The 25,816-nt window shown below is 41.5% G+C and overlaps 2 protein-coding genes and 1 long non-coding RNA gene across 3 annotated transcripts in view; all 3 read left to right on the top strand.

Annotated features, from left to right (window-relative positions):
• The window catches only part of LOC106567591 (F-BAR and double SH3 domains protein 2), a 62,069-nt gene extending 53,311 nt beyond the window's left edge, over positions 1-8,758 (top strand). Inside the window, exons 14-20 of the mRNA XM_014137091.3 lie at positions 456-581; positions 4,303-4,386; positions 4,688-4,892; positions 5,221-5,468; positions 6,022-6,235; positions 6,623-6,693; positions 6,809-8,758. Coding sequence (XP_013992566.1) covers positions 456-581; positions 4,303-4,386; positions 4,688-4,892; positions 5,221-5,468; positions 6,022-6,235; positions 6,623-6,693; positions 6,809-6,895 — 1,035 coding nt within the window. The 3' untranslated portion in view covers positions 6,896-8,758. The remainder of the gene's footprint in view (positions 1-455; positions 582-4,302; positions 4,387-4,687; positions 4,893-5,220; positions 5,469-6,021; positions 6,236-6,622; positions 6,694-6,808) is intronic.
• Positions 8,759-9,869: 1,111 nt separating this feature from the next.
• Positions 9,870-13,283, top strand: LOC106567589 (uncharacterized). Its single transcript, XR_001320105.3, has 3 exons — positions 9,870-10,409; positions 10,880-10,949; positions 11,069-13,283. It is a non-coding gene; the product is annotated as an uncharacterized LOC106567589 (long non-coding RNA).
• A 3,001-nt stretch (positions 13,284-16,284) lies between these two features.
• LOC106567588 (small ribosomal subunit protein uS3) lies at positions 16,285-25,614 on the top strand. The gene is made up of 7 exons (XM_014137090.3): positions 16,285-16,525; positions 17,156-17,286; positions 17,887-17,980; positions 18,249-18,343; positions 19,777-19,964; positions 24,329-24,568; positions 25,539-25,614. The coding sequence occupies exons 1-6, from the start codon at positions 16,427-16,429 to the stop codon at positions 24,526-24,528; spliced, it is 807 nt and encodes a 268-aa protein (XP_013992565.1). The 5' UTR covers positions 16,285-16,426; the 3' UTR covers positions 24,529-24,568; positions 25,539-25,614.
• Positions 25,615-25,816: the final 202 nt, after the last annotated feature.

The raw sequence follows: 25,816 nt of genomic DNA, 5'->3' as shown, positions 1-25,816 counted from the left end.
TCTTTAAGACACTGTTTCTCAACCTTAAGGTGCCATCTTAGCCTGTGCTGTGTTTGTGTTTTGAGATTGACTAGCCTTGTGAAACCAGACTAACATGTGAGCTTGCGAGATCAGGATAGTTTAACAAGGCTACAGATTTTGCAGTCACTCATCACTGATCTACAAATCACCTTCTCACTATGACACGTCTCAAACTCATTCCCCGGAGGGCCGAGTGACTGCAGGTTTTCGCTCCTCCCTTGCACTTGGTTGATGAATTAAGGTCATTAATTAGCAAGGAACTCCCCTCACTTGGTTGTCTAAGTCATAATTGAAAGGAAAAACAAAAAAAACAGCAGACACTAGGCCCTCCATGGAATGAGATTGACACTACTGCACTAGGTGATCGAAAGTATCGATTCTGCGGCTTCCCTTGCTCAAAGGGATCCTCTACAACATGCTGTGTGTGTTTTTAGGGTACAGGTGACCTAGAGAGGGAGGAGGATGAAGATAGTGGAGAGGTGTTGGACGACAGCAGCTCCAGCCCCTCCAGTACCCTCAGGAACTACCCCCTCACCTGCAAAGTGCTCTACTCATACAACGTACGTACACACACACACACACACACACACACACACACACACACACACACACACACACACACACACACACACACACACACACACAGAGTGCTTTCCTATTATCATCTTTAAGCTGGCAATTAACTCAGCGCCTTGGATGCGGTGCAGTATGGTACCGTACCTCGTACCATATAGGTCCTGTGAGCAGCACGCAGCTCCAACCTACTGTGAGCGAAAAAAGTATTTGATCCCCTGCTGATTTTGTACGTTTGCCCACTGACAAAGAAATGATCAGTCTATAATTTTAATGGTAGGTTTATTTGAACAGTGAGAGACAGAATAACAACAACAAAAATCCAGAAAAACGCATGTCAAAAATGTTATAAATTGATTTGCATTTTAATGAGGGAAATAAGTATGACCCCCTCTCAATCAGAAAGATTTCTGGCTCCCAGGTGTCTTTTATACAGGTAACGAGCTGAGATTAGGAGCACACCCTTAAAGGGAGTGATCCTAATCTCAGTTTGTTACCTGTATAAAAGACACCTGTCCACAGAAGCAATCAATCAATCAGATTCCAAACTCTCCACCATGGCCAAGACCAAAGAGCTCTCCAAGGATGTCAGGGACAAGATTGTAGACCAGTTTAATCCACCTGAAAAGACAGAACAAATAATACAACAAATATTGTGGTTAAATTCAAATATAGTAATTGATTTAAAAAAAAAAAATGTCTAAGAATTTTTTAAAAAATGTTTAATGAATGATATTATAAATAGGACTGGTGGAGTGATGTCACACATGCAGCTAACACAGACATATGGAAATGTCTGATCTACCCAAAATTACAACCAATTAATTGCAGCATTACCACAAAAATGGAAGAGGCAAGTAGAAGGGGAAAAAAGTAAGGAACTTGTATGTCGGCCCTGTATTAATGAACATAAAAGGTTAAAGAACAGTGTGATAAATAAAAACATATACCAATTTCATTTAAGGACCAAAAAACTGATAGCTGTGCCATATAATTTGCAAAATAGTTGGGAAGAGATTTTCGATGTGCCCATTCCATGTCACATGGTTTATGAATTGATACGCAAAACAACGCCGGATTCAAAACTTAGAATTTTTCAATTTAAATTACTATACAAAATTCTTGCAACTAATAGAATGTTATATACAGTGGGGAGAACAAGTATTTGATACACTGCCGATTTTGCAGGTTTTCCTACTTACAAAGCATGTAGAGGTCTGTAATTTTCATCATAGGTACACTTCAACTGTGAGAGACGGAATCTAAAACAAAAATCCAGAAAATCACATTGTATGATTTTTAAGTAATTAATTTGCATTTTATTGCATGACATAAGTATGCAATAAAATTACAGACCTCTACATGCTTTGTAAGTAGGAAAACGGGCAGTGTATACTTGTTCTCCCCACTGTATATGGGGGATACAATCTTCCCAGCTCTGCAGATTCTGCTGTGAGGAGGCAGAGTCATTAGATCATTTATTTTGGTGTTGTCCATATGTAGCTCGTTTTTGGTCACAGGTCCAGGAATGGCTGAAGAATTGCAACATTTGCCTAGAACTAACGCTGCAGATAGCAATACTGGGTGATTTGAAAAGCCATAGTCAATCAATCAATAATATAATAATTATTTTAGCAAAAACATTTATTTTTAATTTACAATCTGTAGAAGCTATGAGAATAGAAAGGTTCAATTGTTTTGTGAAGCATCACAGCACAGTTGAAAAATATATGGCAAATAGAAATTCGAAATGGATGAAGTTGATGGATAGATGGGAGGGGTTGAATGGAGCTGAAGGGTGGGACTAATAAAAAGATAAACAATGTAAAACATACGGGGTCTGTAAAATGTATATAGGTTCAGAACTTTTGTGATATAGCACAGTTACAAATAGAAATCAAACTGGATGGACATCAAAAATAGAGGAAGGACTAAAAACAAACAAAAGAACTATTGTAAAATAGACTGTCTGTAAAATGTGTATAAGATGAATAAATTGAAGGTAAAAGCCGAAGTGTTTATTAGTTTACTCCAATTGGGCGATCGGTGGTAGGGTTTATTGGGAATAATAATAAAGGTAAATTCTTAAAAAAAGTATATGTGTGTGTGTGTGTATATATATATATACATATACATATATATATATATATGTATGTATATATATATGTATGTATGTATGTATGTATGTATGTATGTATGTATGTATGTATGTATGTATGTATGTATGTATGTATGTATGTATGTATGTATGTATGTATGTATGTATGTATATGTGTGTGTATATATACACACACACACATACATATATATATATATGTGTACGTGTGTGTGTGTGTGTGTGTGCGTGTATGGATATATATATTTACCAAAAAAATAAATGGGGGATTGGAAATGATGGAGACAATTACACTGATGGAAGCAATATCCTTTCCGCAATATTAAGCTGATCCACCCCAAGGCTGGAATGGGCTACAAGACCATCGCCAAGCAGCTTGGTGAGAAGGTGACAACAGTTGGTGCGATTATTCGCAAATGGAAGAAACACAAAAGAACTGTCAATCTCCTTCGGCCTGGGGCTCCATGCAAGATCTCACCTCGTGGAGTTGCAATGATCATGAGAGCGGTGAGGAATCAACCCAGAACTACACGGGAGGATCTTGTCAATGATCTCAAGGCAGCTGGGACCATAGTCACCAAGAAAGCAATTGGTAACACACTACGCCGTGAAGGACTGAAATCCTGCAGCGCCCGCAAGGTCCCCCTGCTCAAGAAAGCACATACACATGCCCGTCTGAAGTTTGCCAATGAACATCTGAATGATTCAGAGGACAACTGGGTGAAGTGTTGTGGTCAGATGAGACCAAAATGGAGCTCTTTGGCATCAACTCAACTCGCTGTGTTTGGAGAAGGAATGCTGCCTATGACCCCAAGAACATCATCCCCACTGTCAAACATGGAGGTGGAAACATTATGCTTTGGGGGTGTTTTTCTGCTAAGGGGACAGGACAACTTCACCGCATCAAAGGGACAATGGACGGGGCCATTGTACCGTCAAATCTTGGGTGAGAACCTCCTTCCCTCAGCCAGGGCATTGAAAATGGGTCGTGGATGGGTATTCCAGCATGACAATGACCCAAAACACACGGCCAAGGCAACAAAGGAGTGGCTCAAGAAGAAGCACATTAAGGTCCTGGAGTGGCCTAGCCAGTCTCCAGACCTTAATCCCATAGAAAATCTGTGGAAGGAGCTGAAGGTTCGAGTTGCCAAACGTCAGCCTCGAAACCTTAATGACTTGGAGAAGATCTGCAAAGAGGAGTGGGACAAAATCCCTCCCGAGATGTGTGCAAACCTGGTGGCCAACTACAAGAAATGTCTGACCTCTGTGATTGCCAACAATGGTTTTGCCACCAAGTACTAAGTCATGTTTTGCAGAGGGATCAAATACTTATTTTCCTCATTAAAATGCAAATCATTTTATAACATTTGACGTGTTTTTCTGGATTTTTTTGTTGTTATTCTGTCTCTCACTGTTCAAATAAACCTACCATTAAAATTATAGACTGATAATTTCTTTGTCAGTCGGCAAACGTACAAAATCAGCAGGGGATCAAATACTTTTTTCCCTCACTGTATAATATATTCACGGAATTGACTGGGGCAGTCTTGCAGTAATGAAACATGACCTCTTTCCTCTCACTTCTCTCCCAGGCGTCTCAGCCAGACGAGCTGACCATCGAGGAACAGGAGGTGCTGGAGGTTATCGATGATGGGGACATGGAGGACTGGGTCAAGGTACAGAGTGCTTTCCAAGAGTGGCACTACCTCACAGTTTGTGTTTTAACTAGAATAAAGCAAGAGGTACTCTGAAGTCATATCATATACCTACTATACACACTAGGGGTTGTGTCCAGTGGGGAGAACATTTTTTAAACCGAGTGAAGTAGGGAGGTACTACTTCAACTTGTTCAATAAGAAATTTGTTTTGTTTTCCATTACAAAGCATGTTTCTGCGGTGTGCCCTACTATCACTGACGGTAACCCTGTGTGTGTGTGTGTGTGTGTGTGTGTGTGTGTGTTCCAACATTGTCTCTAGGCCAGGAACCAGACGGGCCAGGTGGGCTACGTCCCGGAGAAGTACCTGCAGCTGCCCTCGTCCAACAGCCTAATGAGCATGCTCCAGTCTCTGGCCGCCCTGGACGCTCGCTCCCACTCCTCCAGTAACTCTATCGAGCCCGAGCTGGCCGAGTCAGAGCTGCACACGCCGGGCACACCTATTGTCAACGGAAACTCCAGCGGTGGTGAGAGACAGTGAATTTGGCCGAAACGTTTGGAGCAGCATGACTCAACATTCTCTCACGGGCGAATCCTGACCTTCACTTAACTCCGATTTTCACTTAGTCATGCATTGATGTCAGTGGGAGATAAAAGGAAATTGGACTTAAGTAAAAGTTAGGATTCGCCCCACATTGAATAAACAATGTCATTGAGATGTTGACCATTACTTTTTTAAATGTTCTCTTCATTTTGATCTCTTCTTTGTTCTCTTACTCTCTCTTTCCCCTTTATCTCCTTCCCTCTTCCACCTCCCCTTTTCACCTCCGCTCTCTCCCCCTCTCCCACCCTCAGTGTGCTTCGCCAAGGCCCTGTACGACTACGCGGGCCAGACAGGTGAGGAGCTCTCGTTCCCTGAGGGCGCCATCATCCGTGTGCTGAGCCGCGAGACCTATGAGGATGACGGTTTCTGGGAGGGCGAGTTCAATGGCACTGTGGGTGTCTTCCCTGCCGTGCTTGTGGAGGACCTTCTGGCAGCGGGTGGTGCCGGTGGAGACAGCAAGAATGGCGACATCTCAGGAGAGGCCAGCAGCAATCCGCAGGTACACACGTGTGCAACCACCCTAGGAGCTGTTTACCATACAGATGGATAGAGGACTAGTGCCCAAATGCCCGTTTTAGCATGGGCAGCACCATTGAGGATTTTCACAATTTTGTTGAACTAGTCAACTGGGTGGGACTTCCTGAGTTAACTTGGATAGAATTACGTGATCCTTCCTTATCAGGAGCCAACCTTTGCTTTATACCTGTTCAAACAACACACTACAGGTGGCAGTATGCATCCTTTCAGTTTGTTTACCAACTCATAGCAGTAGTAGAAGAAGACAATGTACCACTACAAAATGGAGATGGCCTCAACGGCGCTGCCCATGCTCTCACAGACGCCATAATGGGACAGATGCAATGTTGTGTCCTCTAACGACCTATATGCTGTTTACACACATGAATCCATGAATGAATGAATGATTGAAAAAAAAAAAAAAGGTTCTCATGGCTCACATTCTCATCCATACAGTATACGTCATAAAGATACTGCATAACAGTAATCAATATATTACTGTTTTATTTAATTCTGTGGTGTGCTCTGTCTTCCAGGCATCCCCCTCTCCTCTTTCTGAGTGCTCTCCACAGAGCCCCTTCCATTTGGGCCCGTTCCACAGCAGCCCTTGTCAGAGCAGCCCCCTCCTGACCCCCACTCTGCCCTCGCCCCAGTCCAGCCCCTCCAGTGCCAGCTCCTCCCCCATACCCCGCCCCCCCTCCAACGGCCACCATAGGCCACCGCCCGTACCACTCAAAGGCCACTTGCAAAGTAAGAACCACTCCTCAAAGGCTGACTATTTATTATTTTTCACTTCAAATGTTATCGCAATGCATATCATTCATTGCCTGGTCCCAGATCTGTTTTGTGCTGTATTATAGTCCGTGGCATGACAACAAACATAGGAGTTGGCAAGATGGCACAACCAGATCTAGGACCAGGCTATGTTCTTTATCATAATAAATGAACACAAAATAGACCATGTAAAAAAAGTAGGGACATGGACAAGTAATAAACAACAGCATGGATTTTAAGATTCCTCATTCTGAGATTTGACACATCTGGGTTGTGTTCATTAAGGCACGATGTCACTACCCTGTAGTGATTTCGATGCCAAGACATGGTGATGATGACTCTGTCTGCCCCCCTCACCTTCAGGTCCTGCCCAGAACTCCACCCAGCCCCCCAGGTACCCAACAGATGGTGGTGCGGGGGGCACCATTCGACCTGTAAGTCACCACACACACTGTATGGATACTGTCCCTTGTCCGGTTTGAAAAGACTCGTTGAGGTTCCACTTGGAGCTCAAAGGAATAACCTAGCTTGTTTGTATGTTATGGACAGGTCCGCGCTGCTCCGCCGCCCCCCAAGCCGCAGCAGCCTCGTGGCCAGGTGAAGAAGAGGGAGGAAGTGGAGATCACGCTGGTGTAACGACGCTGCCGTGGCTGCTACCCACAACCAGATCAGACCTGGTGGATCCAGGTCCCTGACCGACTGACCCCCCCCCCCCCCCCCCCCCCCCCCAGGGAGAGACAACAGGCTCCAGAGCCCCTGAACCAGCCAGGGGATATCCCCACTCCCCACCGGAGAGGCTCCATGAGGTGGCCCGAAATTTGGTTCGTCTCCCTCCACACAGTCCAAAGCCAGTAGGGCTGAAACGGTGTGCGGTGCGGAGAACCCAAATAATTGTGCAATTGACACCGTATCCAAATTCCAACCCGACATCCCATTTTCTAGTTGTCTTTATTATTTTTCTCTGTTACCCATCTTTTTCCTTGGTCTATACCTCTTTTTCTCTGTGCTGTATTCTAACACTGTGTTTTCTTGCTCTCTCTACCTCTTTCTCTTTTTCTCTCTCTGGCTAGCTCCCTCACCTTCATAACTGGGCATTGAGCAATGGGGGGGGGGGGGTCTTGCCTTGTTGTTCGAGCAAGATATCGCCATTGAATTATTATACAACCAAGTTATGCAAATTTTGTGGGAGGATTGTACATCTGTCACAATGTTTAAAAAAAAACACAGGTAAAGTCCAAGCCAGATCTCTGTTTGGTTCTTGGTAGATTGTGTTATTTTTGTCTCCGCACATTTCAGGGAAATTGACAACACAGTAGAGGCGGGTATCACTCCTGTACCTGAAATATGTCTTTAAAAAGTGTTTCCAACATTTCATATACAAGGGAAAAGTGGCAATTTTGGAGGGGTGTAATTGTTTAAGATAGGAATAGCCCCATTGAGGGCAAAATCTGGGTCACACTGTGAAACTAGAACAAAACTGCCCCTGACACGTAAATTACTACTCTTCTAAATGTATTTGTACAATTTCCTTGTGTTAAAACTTGGGACATTTCAAGATTGCCAGGGGCAGTCTATAGTGTGTGTGTATGAGTAAATGTAGACTATTTTTTTGTGCTACTTTTTGTTGTAAAAACAAGGATCTAACTATGTTATCAAAACTAATCTAGGTGTAAACTAGCCAATAATGGTTGCTGGTGAGAATAGTTTTTTCAGTCAGGAATGCAGACTGGGTCGCAGTTCAAGACTGAAAGCATCGCAAGATGATTTGCAGTTGTGCATACCTTAAAGTTCCCGGAGGAGAATCACCATAGTTCCTAATTACCTACAGGAAATGTGAACTGACTGAAATACTGAAGCACTTTTTTGATATTTTGTTAATGCCCTTTTCAGTATTGCTGCTTGGTCTCTCTCGTGGTTGCTGCATTGTTTGTCTACTTTAGAAACATTTTTTGCTCCATCTATATCGGTATGAGTATTGTTCTCCTTGTGAAATGCATTTGATTTATGTCGCCAAAAAATATATAATTGTTTACGTTGGGAGGTATAATTGATTTTATTTGATGTATGCTTTTTAATTGTATCATTTAAATATTAATAGTTTACAGAGCTTTGAGATGGATAGCTGTGCAGCAATTTTAGAATAAGGATAAAAACATACGGAAACGTATAAATTGTTGATCATAGGAAATCAAGAATCTGTCAGCCACGTTGCTGTGTTCTCGTTGATCTCCTTGAGATTTGAATGTCAAACTTATTTTGAAGTTTACCCTGTTATATTGAAAAAGTACATGCTGTTGTGAAATACTTTGACACAACCATGAAGTAGTTTTTTGTCATTATGTTCCTGATTTTATTTTCAGTATCTTCAGAGATACGGTAGAAACAAACGGCCCACTCTGATGTAGCATCTGCAGCAATAGCAGAACATCTAAATTATTTAATTGGATATTAAGAAAAATATTTGTTAAAATAAATATGGATTAAAATTTGCTGAAATCACATTTTGTTCTGTTTTATTCAACATTTCACAAACTAATCGTGGGTTTCCACTAGATACCACAGACACGAAGTCAACATTGGCTATAAACGTTCACTCAACGTAAACAAAACAAAGGAGATGAACGTGGACTTCAGGAAACAACAGAGGGAGCACCCCGCTCTCCACATCGACGGGACAGCAGTGGAGAAGGTGGCAAGTTAAATTCCATCAGCGTACATATTACTGACAAATTGAAATGGTCCATCCACACAGACAGTGTGGGGAAGAAACGGTGCCTCTTCACCAACAGGAGGATGAAGAAATTTGGCACTTAAAACACTCAAACTTTTATAGATGCACAATCGAGAGCATCCTTTCGGGCTGTATCACCGCCTAGTACGGCAACTGCACCGCCGACAACTGCAGGGCTCTCCAGAGGGTGGTGCGTTCTGCACAACGCATCACCGGGGGAAAACTACCTGCCCTCCAGGACGCCTACAGCACCCGATGTCACAGGAAAGACAAAAAGATCATCAAGGACAACAACCAACCGAGCCACTGCCTGTTCACCCCGCTATCATCCAGAAGGCGAGGTCAGTACAGGTGCATCAAAGCTGGGACTGAAAAACAGCTTCTATCTCAAGGTCATCAGACTGCTAAATAGCCATCACTAGCACAGAGAGGCTGCTGCCTACATAGACTTAAAATCATTGGCCACTTTAATAACTGGAACACTAGTTACTTAATAATGTCACTAATGTTTACATATGTATACATTATTCTATATCTACTGTATCTTAGTCTATGCCGCTCTGACATTGCTCGTCCATGTATTTATATATTCTTAATTACATTCCTTTACTTAGATTTGTGTATTAGGTATTTGTTGTGAAATTGTTAGATATTACTTGTTAGATATTGCTGCACTGTCGGAACTAGAAGCACAAGCATTTTGCTACACCCGCAAGAACATCTGCTAAACACGTATGTGACCAATAACATTTTATTTTATTTGATAATAAAATATTCATTAAAACAATTCGATTTTCGGTTTAAGGTTAGGTATAAAACTTTTTAATAAGATAAATTGTAGAAATATTCATGGTGTATGACTTTGTGGCTGTGGTAACTAGTGACAACCAGAATTGTGGCAGGCTAATTTGGTCTGTATGTTCCATTCATTAGTTATTGATTCAAAAGACGACGTGAAAAAAACGAAAAGGGCTCGTTTCTGAATTTTGAAAATCGGAAATTGACTTGTTTTCTCCTTTATTGGGTCAAAAAATGGACATGGAATAGCAGAAAACAAAACACTTTATTCCGATTTTCGTTTTGTTCATACCCGGAAGTACTCACTCCTCAGAATATTCAAGTTGTTTGGGGGGGGGCGGTTTACAGCACAAATGATTTGTGTGCCAGGAAGATAAAGATGCAGAACTTATCATGAAGTTAGCTTGCCAATAGAACAATCTCTACATCTGAACAAAGTTGTTTTGCAGTAGCTGGCTAGCTAGCACTGGCTGGCTACTGACTAGCTAACAGGCTGGCTAGCTAGCCCTACATGACCACTTGCTATAGTCATGCTAACTAGTAGTAGTAAGTGGAAGTAAATTAGCCCCTCAACATGCTACAAGAGTAAGCTGCAAGGCCAGTGCTACCTGCAGAAGAAAGGTGAGATTTCTCCATTTCTTTCTGTAGCTAATTTAGGTAGACCTTCTGGCTGTGTTTAGTAACTGCTGTTCATTATTACTCCGTAAATATGTCACTTAACTATCTGGCACTTTGCATCGCCAACTTTGCCATTGCTTACACATGCAACAATATCCAGTGAAGCTATATATCAAATTTCATTAACCACATGCGCTGAATACAACAGGTGTAGACCTTACAGTGAAATTCTTACTTACAAGCCCCTAACCAACAATACAGTTAAAAAACATGAATAATAAATAAAAGTAACAAGTAGTTAAAGAGCAGCAGTAAAATAACAATAGCGAGACTATATACAGGGGGTACCGGTACAGAGCCAATGTGCGGGAGCACCGGCCAGTCGAGGTAATATGTAAATGTAGGTAGAGTTATTAAAGTGGCTATGCATAGATAATAACAGAGTTGGTGTGTGTGTGTCCTGAATGTTACAGCAGGAGAAGGGTACAGTATGGCATCTGAGCAGATCATTATGAACTTCATGTAGTTACATCAGCCAATACAGTAAGTTAAAATGTGCCTTTTTGTTTCTATGGGTATACTTCACAAACATCCTACCTGCTCACTACAATTGGCCTACTTCTTGGAATGTATACCCCTCTCTCGCTCTCTCCCACCCACAGGACCATTCACACAGTTCAGTCACTCAGCCCTATCCAGTGGACATGATACTCTCAAGGTCCTGCACTACCGTCTCCTACAACACCCTGATGCGAAGCAATAAGCCTGGCCCCATGGCTGTAAATCAGAATCTCTCTTTAATCCTGCTGTACCCTACTGTTCTGAAAGAATGACTATTTTAAATGGAATGCTCAACAGTGATTTATTAATCTCTCGCTCTCTCTGTCTTGACCATTCTCACAGTTCACTCACAGATAATATGTAGGCTGGTTGATGGCACCTGCAGGCAGGCCTGTTTGAGGAACAACTGGACAGAACATATCAGAATGCTTGGACCTCAGCTGAGACCCTCCTCTCCTCCCCCATCTTTCAAGGAAAGCCCTTTACACTTCCTGTTATGCAAGATGCTCTCAAGGTGTCTCTCTCTCTCATGTCTTGTGGTAGTACCTACAGTGTATTCAGAAAGGATTCAGAAACCTTGACTTTTTCCACATTTTGTTACATTACAGCCTTATTCTGAAATGTGTTAAATTGTATATTTTCCTCATAAATCTACACAATACCCCATAATGACAAAGCAAAAACATGTATTTTTCTTGCTAATTTATTTTTAAAAATGTAAACGGGAACATCTACATAAATATTTAGACCCTTTACTCAGTACTTTGTTGAAGTACCTTTGGCAGCGATTACATCCTCGCTACAAGCCTGGCACACCTGTATTTGAGAAGTTTCTCCCATTCTTCTCTGCAGATCCTCAAGCTCTGTCATGTTAGATGGGGAGCGTCGCTGCACAGCTATTTTCAGGTCTCTCCAGAGATGTTCAATCGGGTTCAAGTCCAGACTTTGGCTGGGCGACTCAAGGATATTCAGAGACTCGTCCCGAAGCCACTCCTGCGTTGTCTTGGCTGTGTGCTTAGGGTCGTTGTCCTGTTGGAAGTGAACCTTCAGCCCAGTCTGAGGTCCTGAGCGCTCTGGAGCAGTTTATATCAAGGATCTCTCTGTACTTTGCTCCGTTCATCTTTCCCTCGATCCTGACTAGTCTCCCAGTCCCTGCCGCAGAAAAACATCCCCACAGCATGATGATGCTGCCACCACCATACTTCACCGTAGGGATGGTGCCAGGTTTCCTCCAGATGTGATGTGATGCTTGGCATTTAGGCCAAAGAGTTCAATCTTGGTTTCATCAGACCAGAGAATCTTGTTTCTCATGGTCTCAGAGTATTTCGGTGCTTTTTGGCAAACTCCAAGCGGGCTGTTGTGTTTTTACTGAGGAGTGGCTTCTGTCTTGCCACTCTACCATAAAGGCCTGATTGGTGGAGTGCTGCAGAGATGATTGTCCTTCTGGAAGGTTCTCCCATCTCCACAGAGGAACTCTGGAGCTCTGTCAGATTGACCATCGGGTTCTCGGTCACCTCCCTGACCAAGGCCCTTCTCCCCAGATTGCTCAGTTTGGCCGGCCGGCCAGCTCTAGGAAGAGTCTTGGTGTTTCCAAACTTCTTCCATTTAAGATTGATGGAGGCCACTGTGTTCTTGGGGACCTTCAATGCTGCAGAAATGTTTTGGTATCCTTCCCCAGATCTGTCCCTCGACACAATCCTGTCTCGGTGCTCTATGGACAATTCCTTCCACTTCATGGCTTGGTTTTTGCTTTTCCAAATCATGTCCAATCAATTGAATTAAATTGACTCAAATCAAGTTGTAGAAACATCTCAAGAATGATCAATGGAAACAGGATGCACCTGAGCTCAATTTCGAGTCTCATAGCAAAGGGTCTGAATACTTATGTAAATAAGGTATCTTTTTTTTAATTTGGAACATTTTCAAAAAAAAAATTCTCTGTCATTATGGGGTATTGTGTGTACATTGATGAGAAATGTTTTAATTGAATCAATTTTAGAATAAGGCTGTAACATAACAAAATGTGGAACAAGTCAGGGGGTCTGAATACTTTCCTAATGCACTGTATAGATGACTCTTAGACAGTTTCAAATTGTTTGCCTGTGAATGGTTGTCCACATCAGGTTATTTACGTGTTAACTGTGTTTTAATACTGCGTCCCTCACAGAATTTGCATGATCCCTTAACTGCCACATACTCTTTCTCTACAGGATACATTAGGGGGAGTTGCTTTGCTGTTGGCACCCCCTCATTCTAAATTTTGCTCACTCTTGTTCAACTGCTCTTTGATTAAATCAGTTTAATTCAACATTTAAATTTGCTTAAAGTGGTTTTTTTACTGAACGTTGACAGATGGCACTTGTATGGAGGAATGTGGCTGACAAGTGATCTGCATCACATAATCCTAAAATAACATTGCGGGACTGCGGTTGGGTTTGGGACCAGTTCTTGCTGTAGGGGGTGGGAGTCGGGCAGAAAGCCAGCAGGTGCGGGCAAGAGCAATCTGTCCCGTGCGTCATGATAGTGACCTCTACTGTGCACCATGATAGTGAAACCTATAACATTGGAGCTGTTTATTACAGTGTCACTATGAAAAGTAGGGAATTAGTTAGGGAAACTGACAGATCAATAACGTTACATTGCCATATTGAGCCAATAAAAACCCATATTGCACTGAAAAAAAAGTCTGAATATCTTCAAACGTTTGGCTGATGGTTTCATTGTTTGATTCAGGTCTAACGTTTGTGTGATTGAGGGGGTGGGTATAATTTGTGTAATCTGTTCCAAAAGCTTCGTAAATAACATCAACGCATACAAAGTTGGATAGCGGCAGAATAAGATACCGGGTGGGCTATTTAATTAAGTTTTTCACTCGCCACGTTTATTCCGAAAAGTGTCTGTCCTCACTCTGGTAGCCTGTTGACAAACATTAAAAATGAGCTACATGGTGAGTTAGCTAGATTAATTGATAATGCTACTTTGTATGTGTTTGTTGGCGTTTTTGGAACAGATTCCTGTTTGAACGTTACACAATATTTGTATTTTTTTTTTATTACAAAAAAATGTAACCTTTTATTTAACTAGGCAAATCAATACTTGTACCCACCCTGATTGAGGCAAAAAGAATAGCTAACATTAACCAACTTTTAGCCAGCTCTCTCCAACGGTACATCAACTGGCGAAAGCTAGCCAAGTTAATTTACTTCTGAAACGGGACACAAACAAAGGCTACAAAACATTTCCATACAAACAGCTGCTAGATAGTAAAAATAGCCACCTCATATTGCTATCTGACAGAACTACAGGCTAGAGCTGACCTGGCAGTGGTAGCTACTAGCTAGCGTAGTTTATTCATTCACCTCAGCCGAAAATGATTTAAATATTAGATAACATTACATGTCAGTTATAATACTATCTCAGTACTACAAGTAAACACTAGTTTCGTTTTTCTGTTAAGTTAAACAGCCGTTACCTTCCCAGCTACATCAGTCAACTAAAGAGTAGCCACTTTCTGCTATTCTCTCTTTTACAACTTGGTGAAAGAGCACAACACATACACACTGAACTATGCTCAACTCTCCCGTGCTAGTCCAGCCAGCCTTCCAAAATCTTTGCTTTTACACAGCCTACCCGACCGCTCGGAGGCGTCCGCATGGTCCTAAAGCACACCGTTCTAATTTTTTTACACATTGCAATGATAAAACTGGGATGACCAAAAATGGCATTTCGGGATGTGGGGGGGGGGGGGGACATGAACCCAGTGAAAGTTGCGCCAATGCCATGGAAACTTCGGGCCAGCATAGCACCCATCAAAATTATAATGTCAAACACCCTGCGACAGCTTTTAAACCCTGTCTCTACTTTCAACGGTGTACCCTTTTATCATTAGGATATCCTGTCGGAGCAGCAAGAACATTTCGGTACTAAAGTTGCAAATAGGTAAAACAATAATGTCTGTTTCATGACCAGGGGCAAATGAGCAACATTTACTACATTGAAATTAGGACTGGGATTGGTGAGTTTCACTTTGTTTTACTCTGAGCCAAAAAAAACAACTGGAAAATGGGCTATATGCTCACATTACCCTTTGAAACATCTAACTCCATACAAGTGACATTTGTCAACTTTCAGTAGAGTGGGTTGCCCATTACTTCCATCTAGTGGATTAAAAAGTGTACAACAGTATTCTGTGCATACACTACAATTCATCCATATTTTAGATTTAACCCAGGATTAGGTCCATGTTTTATTTATTTTTGGGCACTTTGCTTTCACTGGTATTTCCAGTATGATCCACTACATTTGCAGTAGGTAGAAAATCCTAGGAAATATTATTTAATTGAGACAACCTGTCTCCAATCATCAATGTCTGGTTGTGCATGTGTATTTGGTGTGGGGGGGGGTCGTCGCCAATGCCAGGGGAGGTGAATCTTAATCACATAAAGCCTATTATTTGGCAGAGAATACTATTTGTAGATCAGTGATTTGACACCTCACTTTGCTCAAGCTGATCCTCTCCAACGGACTCAGAAGTTGTAGCTAAACATGTTGCAGTTAAGGGGGAGGGTCAATGAAACCAGTAAGTACATTCTAGCAAATTCGGGGGGTAGCCTCGACCGGGTCTTGTACCCAGATCCAGCGATTGTCAATCCAACATCTCAGCTCAGTATTTCACAAACTCGGTCCTCGGGACCCCAATGGGTGCGCATTTTGGTTTTTGCCCCAACACTAGACAACAGATTCAAATGATCAAACCTTGATTAGTGAATCAGCGGTGTAGTGCCAAAACGCGTTTGTGAATCCCTGCCTTAACTGTATGCAAACAGGTTTGCACCACACAAACCCAACAGTTGCTAGCCAGCTAATACAATCCAACTTTGTTCCGTTGTTGTTGAGTTTGCTCTTGTGCAGGGGTGGGCAATTCCAATCCTCGAGGGCCTGATTGGTGTCACAGTTTTGCCCCATCCCAATAATCACCTAATCATGATCTTCAATTAAGAATACAATTTGATTAATCGGCTGTTTGCTAGGGATGGAGAAAAAGTGTGACACCAATAAGGCCCTCGAGGACTGGAGTTGCCCACACCTGTTCTAGTGGCATGCTAACGTCTGCATGTTAGCTAACATTTTTGTCTTCCTTTTACAGTAAACACACCTTAAGCGTGTACTTCCGGCTATTAACAAGACGAAAAAAATCGTTAGGTAGTAGTGTACGTTTTAGTTTGTCAGTTTTAGCTTAGTTGTTTTTGGAAAAAATACTTTCAGCTGTGTTTGAATCTGTTGTAGTGTTGGGGCAAAAACCAAAGACAACAAAGCTAAGACAAACTAGAACGTACACTACTTGACAGAAATAAATATAATTGTATAAAATTCCAGATCAATTACATTTTGTACGTATTTCAGCTATTCTACCTAACGCAGTGAGGAAGAGGCAAATCTGGGAATGTGCATGCGTTTAAATGAAAACAATAGCATATGGTTATTTCCGGGAAGCGGAACAGTCTTTCCGGTCTATGACACGTCCCAAGATGGCAGTGCAAATATCTAAGAAGAGGAAGGTTTGTACCGAATTATCTTTAGTTTTAGAGAGTTGAGGTCACATATATAGAAACCACTCTTATAGTTAAGCAGTTAGTTACTGCGGTAAAATGTACAATTTTCCGTTTTTTTTTTTTTTTTACGGCTGGTGACCTAGCATGCTAGGCAACATGCGCACATGATCAGTACTGTAGTGTGTTGAAATATATTCTTCATTGACCAGTGTAGTTTGCTAAAGATGTTAACTAACCCACCGGTACCTTATCGGCAGCTTCAAAATGTCAATCAATCCCCAACCTGCAGGGTATTCTCCTGGTCATGAAAGTTTAGGTCGTACAATATTACTATACCAGTTTTCCATAAAACATCAACATGCCACCGTGAGGCCAGATAATGTGTGCGTTGGAAAAATAAGTTGCCTCCGGATAGATGGGGTTCTCTCGGTTCGACCAGGAGAGTTAAACTATTTTCTAATGTGATCGAAGAGTACATGTAACATTCCAATCATTACTTTGGTTAGACATGATGTGTCCTTGGTAAGTCTACTGATTGTTGCAATGAGCAGCCAGGATGCTGTATTTCAAACTGTCCCTGCTAAATTACTTGCTGATTACCTCACTCACACTCCTCCTGTCTTCATATTTTTACAGTTTGTCGCTGATGGCATCTTCAAAGCTGAACTGAACGAGTTCCTCACCAGAGAGCTCGCTGAGGATGGCTACTCTGGTGTGGAGGTTCGTGTCACCCCAACCAGGACCGAAATCATCATCCTGGCTACCAGGTGAGTCCAAAAACCTGGACATCAAAACCACAGGACTAGTGGCGTACTGACATTCTACTCCAAAATCAAAGTTTGTCAGATGTTTTGACCTCAAAAGTAGTCTGTCAAGATGAATCCACACTATTGGTTGTGCATGTCCAGCTATATGCCTGACCCCCCCCCCCCCAAAAAAGATTAGCTCTGGACATTACATTGTGCATATCTGTTCCCTTTATTTTGGGTTGTGGTTTATAGCTATAAAAGATTTAGATGCACTATTGTAAAGTGGTTGTTCCACTGGATATCATAAGGTGAATGCACCAATTTGTAAGTCGCTCTGGATAAGAGCGTCTGCTAAATGACTTAAATGTAAATGTAATTATTAATGAGTGCGTGATGATCACCGTTCATGGTGAATGCAATAATGTTCCCTATATTTTCAATGCGTTTTCTGCAATGGGTGGGATAGTGAACTTTTCTCCACATGTGACCACATGAGGTTTGACTATCTGACAAACTTAGATTTTTTGAAAGTTGACTCTGATAATGAACACTACTGTTGAGAGCCAGTGAGTTGACTCAACCTGTGAGGTGCCAACAGACCAAATCCTCCTTCTCCAGGACACAAAACGTTCTTGGTGAGAAGGGGCGTCGTATCCGTGAGCTGACTGCAGTGGTCCAGAAGAGGTTTGGCTTCCCAGAGGGCAGTGTTGAGGTAAGGGATGGTTGGTTTCAGACACCCATTGTCATGTTATGGCCATGATAGATCTCTACATTTTTGTTTTCATTGCTTCAGGGTCATATTTTAGGGGTGGTGGATGACTATAAAGTTAATATTTACTTGTGGCTCATTCCTTGTCAAATACTACCAGAAATTCTATCATTGTCGTCTGGTCCCCTGCAAACTTTCACAGAGCAGAAAGTGTTTAACATACTGTGAGTGTGGTTATATAACTGTCCTTGTCTGTTTTTCTTGCCATCAGCTGTATGCTGAGAAGGTTGCCACTCGTGGTCTGTGCGCCATCGCCCAGGCAGAGTCCCTGCGCTACAAGCTTCTTGGGGGTCTGGCTGTCCGCAGGTGAGGATCTTTGCCCTGTGTTTTCTCGTACTAACTATGGTTAGTACTTGATTAAAGGTTTGTATTAGTTACTTTTTAATTGATTTATTAACCTTTATTTAACTAGGCAAGTCAGTTAAGAACAAATTCTTATTTACAATGACGACCTACCAAAAGGCAAAAAGCCTCCTGCGGGGACGGGGGCTGGGATTAAAAATAAATTAAATAAAAATATAGGACAAAACACACGTCAAGAGACAACACAACACTACATAAAGAGAGACCTAAGACAACAACATAGCATGGCAGCAACGCATGACAACACAGCATGGTAGCAACACATCATGACTACAACATGGCAGCAGCACAACATGGTACAAACATTATTGGGCACAGACAACAGCACAAAGGACAAGAAGGTAAAGACAACAATACATCATGCAAAGTTGCCAAAACTGTCAGTAAGAGTGTCCACGATTGAGTATTTCTCTCTCTCCAGCTTTAAAGCAATTTTCCAGCAATTCTACACATTTTGCCATGGAGCTGAGAGAAAATGTTGCAGTTTAAAAGATGTTCTGCAATTATATGCATTTTTCTATGGCTAATGCTGTGTTCTTTTGCTCAAACATAATTAACTAAATCAATACTGCTAAATTAATAGTTTTTGTAATGTTCAAATCTCCCTGACTCTAGTTTTGTATTTTGTTGATTGTTAGTTTTCAAAGATTATATATATTTAAAAAAAATGGTCCATTATCTTTCCTACATGCTCAGTCTGGTTTTAAGGGTTTAAGTTTACACTAAAAGTGTTTTCATCCCGAGAAGTTGTGTTCATTTAAAAAAAATCTAAATTTTTGTTTTACTCTGCTCTAAATTTGGAGATGCAACTATACTGGCCCTCCCAAAGATTAATGGCAAAAAATCCCTGCAATTTTTTTTTTAAATGCAACTATTTAGCAGGTCAAATGTGTAAGCACTGACAACATTTCAAACTCTAAGATGTTTGTGTTTTGTGGAGTATGTCAAGTGCTGTCAAAATGTTAAGTTTAGTTTTCAGTTGTGTACTGTAAACGTTTTGCTTTCAGCCCTGTTTCACTTTTTAAAACTCGAATGAATAATTTATGAGTACTTGAACGGACATTCTTAATGCCCATCCTGTCAAACCTTGAAAATATAGTGAAGTGACGCAGTGGTACGGTACACCTCTTGTGACTTCAGTTATTATTTTAGGTGTTAGTTGAAACTGGAAGATCCCAGTGTTAGAGCGCAATCTCATCATTTACAATATTTTACACACTACTCTAAAGGGTGGGATGAATAGAGTTTAGGAGATCAAGACTGCGATTATCTTTTGTATATTGTTGTCATTTTTCATGGCACTGTCTGGCAGAGTTGAAGACCTGGGACTTGTAAGAATATATGGTGTTTTAATTCTGCTTGTTTTGGTGTTGCAGAGCCTGCTATGGTGTCCTGCGCTTCATCATGGAGAGCGGGTCCAAGGGTTGCGAGGTGGTGGTCTCTGGAAAGCTCAGGGGTCAGAGGGCCAAATCTATGAAGTTCGTGGATGGCCTCATGATCCACAGCGGAGACCCCGTTAACTACTACGTCGACACTGCTGTCCGCCATGTGCTGCTCCGTCAAGGTGAGGTCACCGTGGGATTTTATGCCTGATTCACACTATAGGCCCAAGCTGTCTGGACTGGCCTCTTTACACATCCACCATGGTTGCTGTCCATTCCAGCAGTTCTAATGTGGCTATGTCCCAATGATCTCTTATTCATCCCAAAGTGTGTACTTGCTTGCTTACTTCCCTTAACCTCTCTTGGGTATGTGGGACGTGACCGTCCCACCTGCGGGACACTCTATTCAATATAGCAGGGCGCCAAATTCAAAACAACAAAAATCTCATAATTCAAATTTCTCAAACATACAACTATTATATCCCATTTTAAAGATACACTTCTCCTTAATCCAACCACATTGTCCGATTTCAAAAAGGCTTTACGGCGAAAGCATAGCATTAGATTATTATTATTATTAATTATGTTAGCACATCACCTTGACAAGAAAAACCACACAGCCATTTTCCAAGCAAGGAGAGGCGTCACAAAAAACAGAAATACAGCTAAAATGAATCACTAACCTTTGATCAGATGGCACTCATAGGACTTCATGTTACACAATATATGTATGTTTTACTCGATAAAGTTCATATTTATATCCAAAAAAACCATTTTACATTGGCATGTAATGTTCAGAAATGTTTTGCCTCCCAAAACTTCCGGTGAATGAGCACATCAATTTACAGAAATACTCATCATAAATGTTGATAAAATATTAAACTGGAATTCAAAGAATTATAGATACACTTCTCCTTAATGCAACCGCTGTGTCAGATTTCAAAAAAACTTTACAGTGAAAGCACGCTTTGCAATAATCTGAGTACAGCGTTCAGACACGAAACCAAACCCGCCATTTTCTGGAGTCAATAAAACTCAGAAATAATATTATAAATATTCCCTTACCTTTGATCTTCATCAGAATGCACTCCCAGGAATCCCAGGTCCAAAATAAATGTTTTTTTGTTCGATAAAGTCCATCATTTATGTCCAAATACCTCCTTTTTGTTCACGCGTTCAGTCCACTACTCCAAATGCAGGAAGCGCGAAATTGTCACGACGAAAAGTCAAAAAAAGTTATATTTACGTTCGTAAGAAATATGTCAAATGATGTATAGCACCAATCTTTAGGATGTTGTTAACAAATCTTCAGTAATATTCCAACCGGACAATTCCAATGTCTTCAGAAAAGAAAAGGAACACAGCTCACACTCAGGTGAGCGCGCCCCTCTGAGCTCATGTCATTTCCTCAGTCATCTGACTCCAGGCCCTCTTGTTCGCTCAATATTCACAGTATAAGTATGAAACAACGTTCTAAAGACTGTTGACATCTAGTGGAAGCATTAGGAAGTGCAAAATGAACCCTAAGTCACTGTATAAGCAATAGGCAATCACTTGAAAAAACTACAACCCTCAGATTTCCCACTTCCTGGTTGGATTATTCTCAGGTTTTTGCCTGCCATATGAGTTATGTTATACTCACAGACATCATTCAAACAGTTTTAGAAACTTCAGAGTGTTTTCTATCCAAATCTACTAATAATATGCATATCCTACCTTCTGAGCCCGAGTAGCAGGCAGTTTAATTTGGGCACGCCTTTCATCCGGACGTCAAAATACTGCCCCCTACCCTAGAGAAGTTAACTGATTTGAAAGGAAATGACTTGTATAAGACATGGTGGAAACTCCCACTAGCCTATGCATCTACCATTTTTTTGTTTGATTTGTTGGAAGTAGGGAATGAATGCACACTTCAAGAGAGAGGCGATATTATTGGGATGCACACAGTGAGAAGAAATTATCCAAGCTAGCTCCATATGGTTCGGATCGGCCCTATAGTGTGGATCGGGCATTAGATGGGCCAGGTCAAGACTAGTGTTGCACAGCAGTATACCGGTACCACAGTAGTATCACTGTACCAAAACATCATGATACTTATGATACCAACATTTTAGAATACCGTGGTACCGTTTCATGATACTACCACATTTTTCAGCCCTACCGATTTAAAGAATCTGCTGGCGTCGGTTATAAAAATTTTATGAGGTCTGTTTCATTTAAGCAACAGGCACTAGTCTCTTGTATGTTCATGTGCAATAATATCCACATCACTTTCATGCGCATATCACGTGTGGCAGCTGTAATCAGCCAGCCGCATCCTCTACCAGCCCTCACTCACCTGCTTCTCTCTGTCTGCTCTTCATGATCATCTATTCCTCCATCAGTTTTTAAAATATAATTTTGCCTTGATGGCGAATGGGGATGCAGACCCTGATGATTCTTGATTTGTTACATTGGAGCAGCAGGCAGAGCAAGCAATGTTGACACCTTGTATAAATTCATCACCTGTTATAACCAAGAGCACAGGCCAGTCTGAGTAGATTTTACAAGTTCACTGTCATGCAGCCTCTGAGTGCCAGAGGGTAAAGAAAACGGTTAAAACATGACCCATATTACCGTAAATGTCTTTATTGCTTTCCATTGGGATTCGCGTGCATGATATTTAATTTCACAAACCATGTAGCAGGCCGTTTTAAACTAATCCTGGGTCACAAATTATTGGTTTGATAACAACCAACATTCAGTCAGTTTACCTAGCTAGCTAACAACCTGGTAACTTAACGGCAAATTTGATTAGCACAGGAAGAAAAGGGTCGGATACTCATGAGATGTGCTTCAAAGGTAGGTTTTATATAGGGCTAATGTAAGCCTAAACTATATACAAAATGTCTTTCTTTTGCTCCTTAAATTATGTTTGGTGCCCAATGTTTTAAAAGTTGTGAGTAATGTGCGTGTGTTTGTGGGAGAGAGTGTGTGAGGAAGGGCGGGAGAGGGTCTGTTTTAACTGAAGTGTAAAGAACGTTTTATTCAGTGTTTTACCCTTATTGCCACAATGACATGCAGCTCATTATGCATGTATATTCCTCCAACCAAATCACAGGTAGGCCTTTGCAAATATGAGCAAATCAGCCATTCTATGCAATATTCTATTATACAGTGAAGTTAAATTCAATGTGCTGTATTGAATAGATGTGTGAATTTGTGACAGCTTTTTGCGTAGCACATATGTAGAACGTTTTGAAAACGCAGGGTTCGCACAAGGCGCTTGAGGTGCTTAAAGTACTTGAATTTGGAACTCAGAAATTAAAGTATTGGAAGTCCTTAAATCAAAAAATTTCTCAAATTGGTAGTTGAAAGTACTTGGATTAAAATGAGAGAACAGATAATAACCAAATATGTTAATGAAAAATATTAGAAAAATGTGTTGGTCTTACAAATTAATTTACAGGCAGACTACTGAGTTTTGTTTCCTCACGTGTTTCATGCTGTGGTTGCCAGGTGAGCTCGCTCATCCCATCCACACTGCCACTCAGGTACAGAACTGACTGTACCTGCCTGGCAATGTCACATCGATAGCTAAAATACCAGGCAAATGTAGTATTAAATCTACCTTTTGTGGGAATGGAACATTTCTGGGATCTCTAATTTCAGCTCTGAAAACATTGGACCAACACTTTACACGTTGCGTCTTATATTTTTGTCCAGTATAGTTTACCCACCTTTTTTTACCACCACATCACTGGACCCAACCATCCCACACTTCTCTGCAACAACCTCCAGCTTTTTTGCCAATAGCCTCATTTACGGGGCGATATTCTGCTTTATCAAGCGGCAGCCGTGTGCCTGCCATTCTGGTGGCCGTTCACATGCCATTTACCCCTCACACATGCCACCCGCCCTTTCCCGTCCAGCAACACTAAAGCTGCAGTCGGACGCAAGACGCTTTTCTAAATCTATTAATTAGTAGATTCCCAAGTACTCAATAAAAACAGTCATTCAGCTGGAATTGTGTAATGTGAATTGGAAATGTGTTCACCAGTAGACATGTCTCAACTCTGCTCGTCACTACTCAAATTACAAAATCATTAGTACTGACTTAACACTCATATGTAGTGAAACATCGTATTATTTAGTAGAACTTGTAAGGTAGTGATGAATACTGTTTTTCCCCCATGAGGTTGTGGCAATATATTGCCACCTGGTGGTAACAAGAAACAATTGCATAATATTAACTGTTACAAATTGATGGTCCTTAAATAGATATTAGTACTTGAAAGTCCTTACTTGACTTGCCACGGTCTGTACGAATCCTGAAACCGGGAACAAGCGTCTGGGGGGTGAACAGGACACTAGGCTGCTGATTTCCCCCTATGGCATCGCAATACTGCTTGGTATCGTGATAATTGGCCTGGTATCGTTAGTACAAGGTTTGTATAGTGACAACACTAATCAAGACGACTTGTCGTCTTATGGAACAGGACCAGAAATGATAAGTGGTGAAATGGTGTCAAATACTTGAGGTGCAATCTGTTCTGCCTGTCCAAAGGTGTGCTGGGGATCAAGGTGAAGATCATGCTGCCCTGGGATCCCAGCGGTAAGATCGGCCCCAAGAAGCCTCTCCCCGACCACGTGAGCATCGTGGAACCCAAGGACGAGCAGGTCCCTTCAACCCCCATCTCAGAGCAGAAGGGAGCCAAGCCGGAGGCAGCTGCCGTCGCACCTGCGACACCCATCCCCACAGCATAACCATGAGGGAGCCCCAAACCAGAGTCACAATTTTCCCAATGTAAGGCAGGTTTAGCTAAGTGTTAAAAAGGCAGGATAAGTTCCAGTACAGCTTGCACAGTGCTGCTTTGTCGTTCCCCCCGAACACAGAAACCCTGTTTTCTACTACCTCGGTCTGTCTGCATCCCACGGCTGGCAGGGACGCTTGGTTTCAGACACCACGTCACCCGTTGACATACCCGTAAATTCCAGACTATAAGCCGCAACTTTTTTCCCAGCTTTGAACCTCGCGGCTTAAACAATGACGCGGCTAATATATGGATTTTTCCCGCTTTCACTTTCCCACTTTCAAAAAAACACATTCTGTGACGTGCTCAGTTTTTTTGGCGGCATGAAGCTTTCATTAGACCAATGACCTTAACCCGTTCGGCAATTTCAAACAACTTTTTTGTTTACTGTTTAGATTAAATCGAGCGCTCTCAAACTTCCCATCATTCTGATTACGGTAGTCATTTTGTCACCCTCATCGTGGCAAAGACACGGAGAAGTGCACATGATGCAGCTTTCAAGTTGAAGGCGATTGATCTGGCTGTAGGAAAAGGAAATAGAGCTGCTGCACGGGAGCTTGGTCTTTATGAGTCGATGATAAGACGTTGGAAACAGCAGCGTGAGGAATTGACTCAGTGCAAAAAGACAACTAAAGCTTACTGCTAATTTTTTATTTTTTGTTACAAGCCGTGTTTCGTTAAAGCCTATTTATTTTTGTTACAAGCCGTGTTTCGTTAAAGCCTGTGTAAAGTTAATTTGTTTCAATGTACCGGTAGGTACCTGCGGCTTATAGACATGTGCGGCTTATTTATGTTCAAAATAAAAAATTTAATTCAGCGGGTGCAGCTTATATTCAGGTGCGCTTAATAGTCCGGTAATTACGGTAAATCTATGCATTTTGTTAGCATAGCCTAAAAGGAGTGCTAAAAGGTTTAAGGTAGCAAAATGTCTGATCTATTTTTCCCTTTTTTTTTCAAAAACAGGTCATCATGAGTCATCTGGAAATTCTCCAAATACCTTTTTCAAGTGTTGAGAAAAAAAATAAAAATAGTAAATGTTTGTAAATGTTTTCTTTGAAATGATTTGACCAAATTGCCTTTCACTATGGGAAGTTACACAATACTTGCTTTAAAACGGAGCCTTTGCCTTTTAAAGTCACTTTGGTTATCTTGATACCCACCAAAGAGCATCTAGAATGTAGTTGCAACCAGTTGCCAAACTGTTACTTTTACTTAATTTGTGAAAAGTTGAGCAATTTAAC

This window comes from Salmo salar, chromosome 13 (assembly GCF_965601325.2).
Source record: "Salmo salar chromosome 13, fSalSal1, whole genome shotgun sequence".
Classification (NCBI taxonomy): Eukaryota; Metazoa; Chordata; class Actinopteri; order Salmoniformes; family Salmonidae; genus Salmo; species Salmo salar.
Note: the sequence above shows the minus strand (reverse complement) of the source record. Positions and strands in the feature narration are given on the sequence as shown.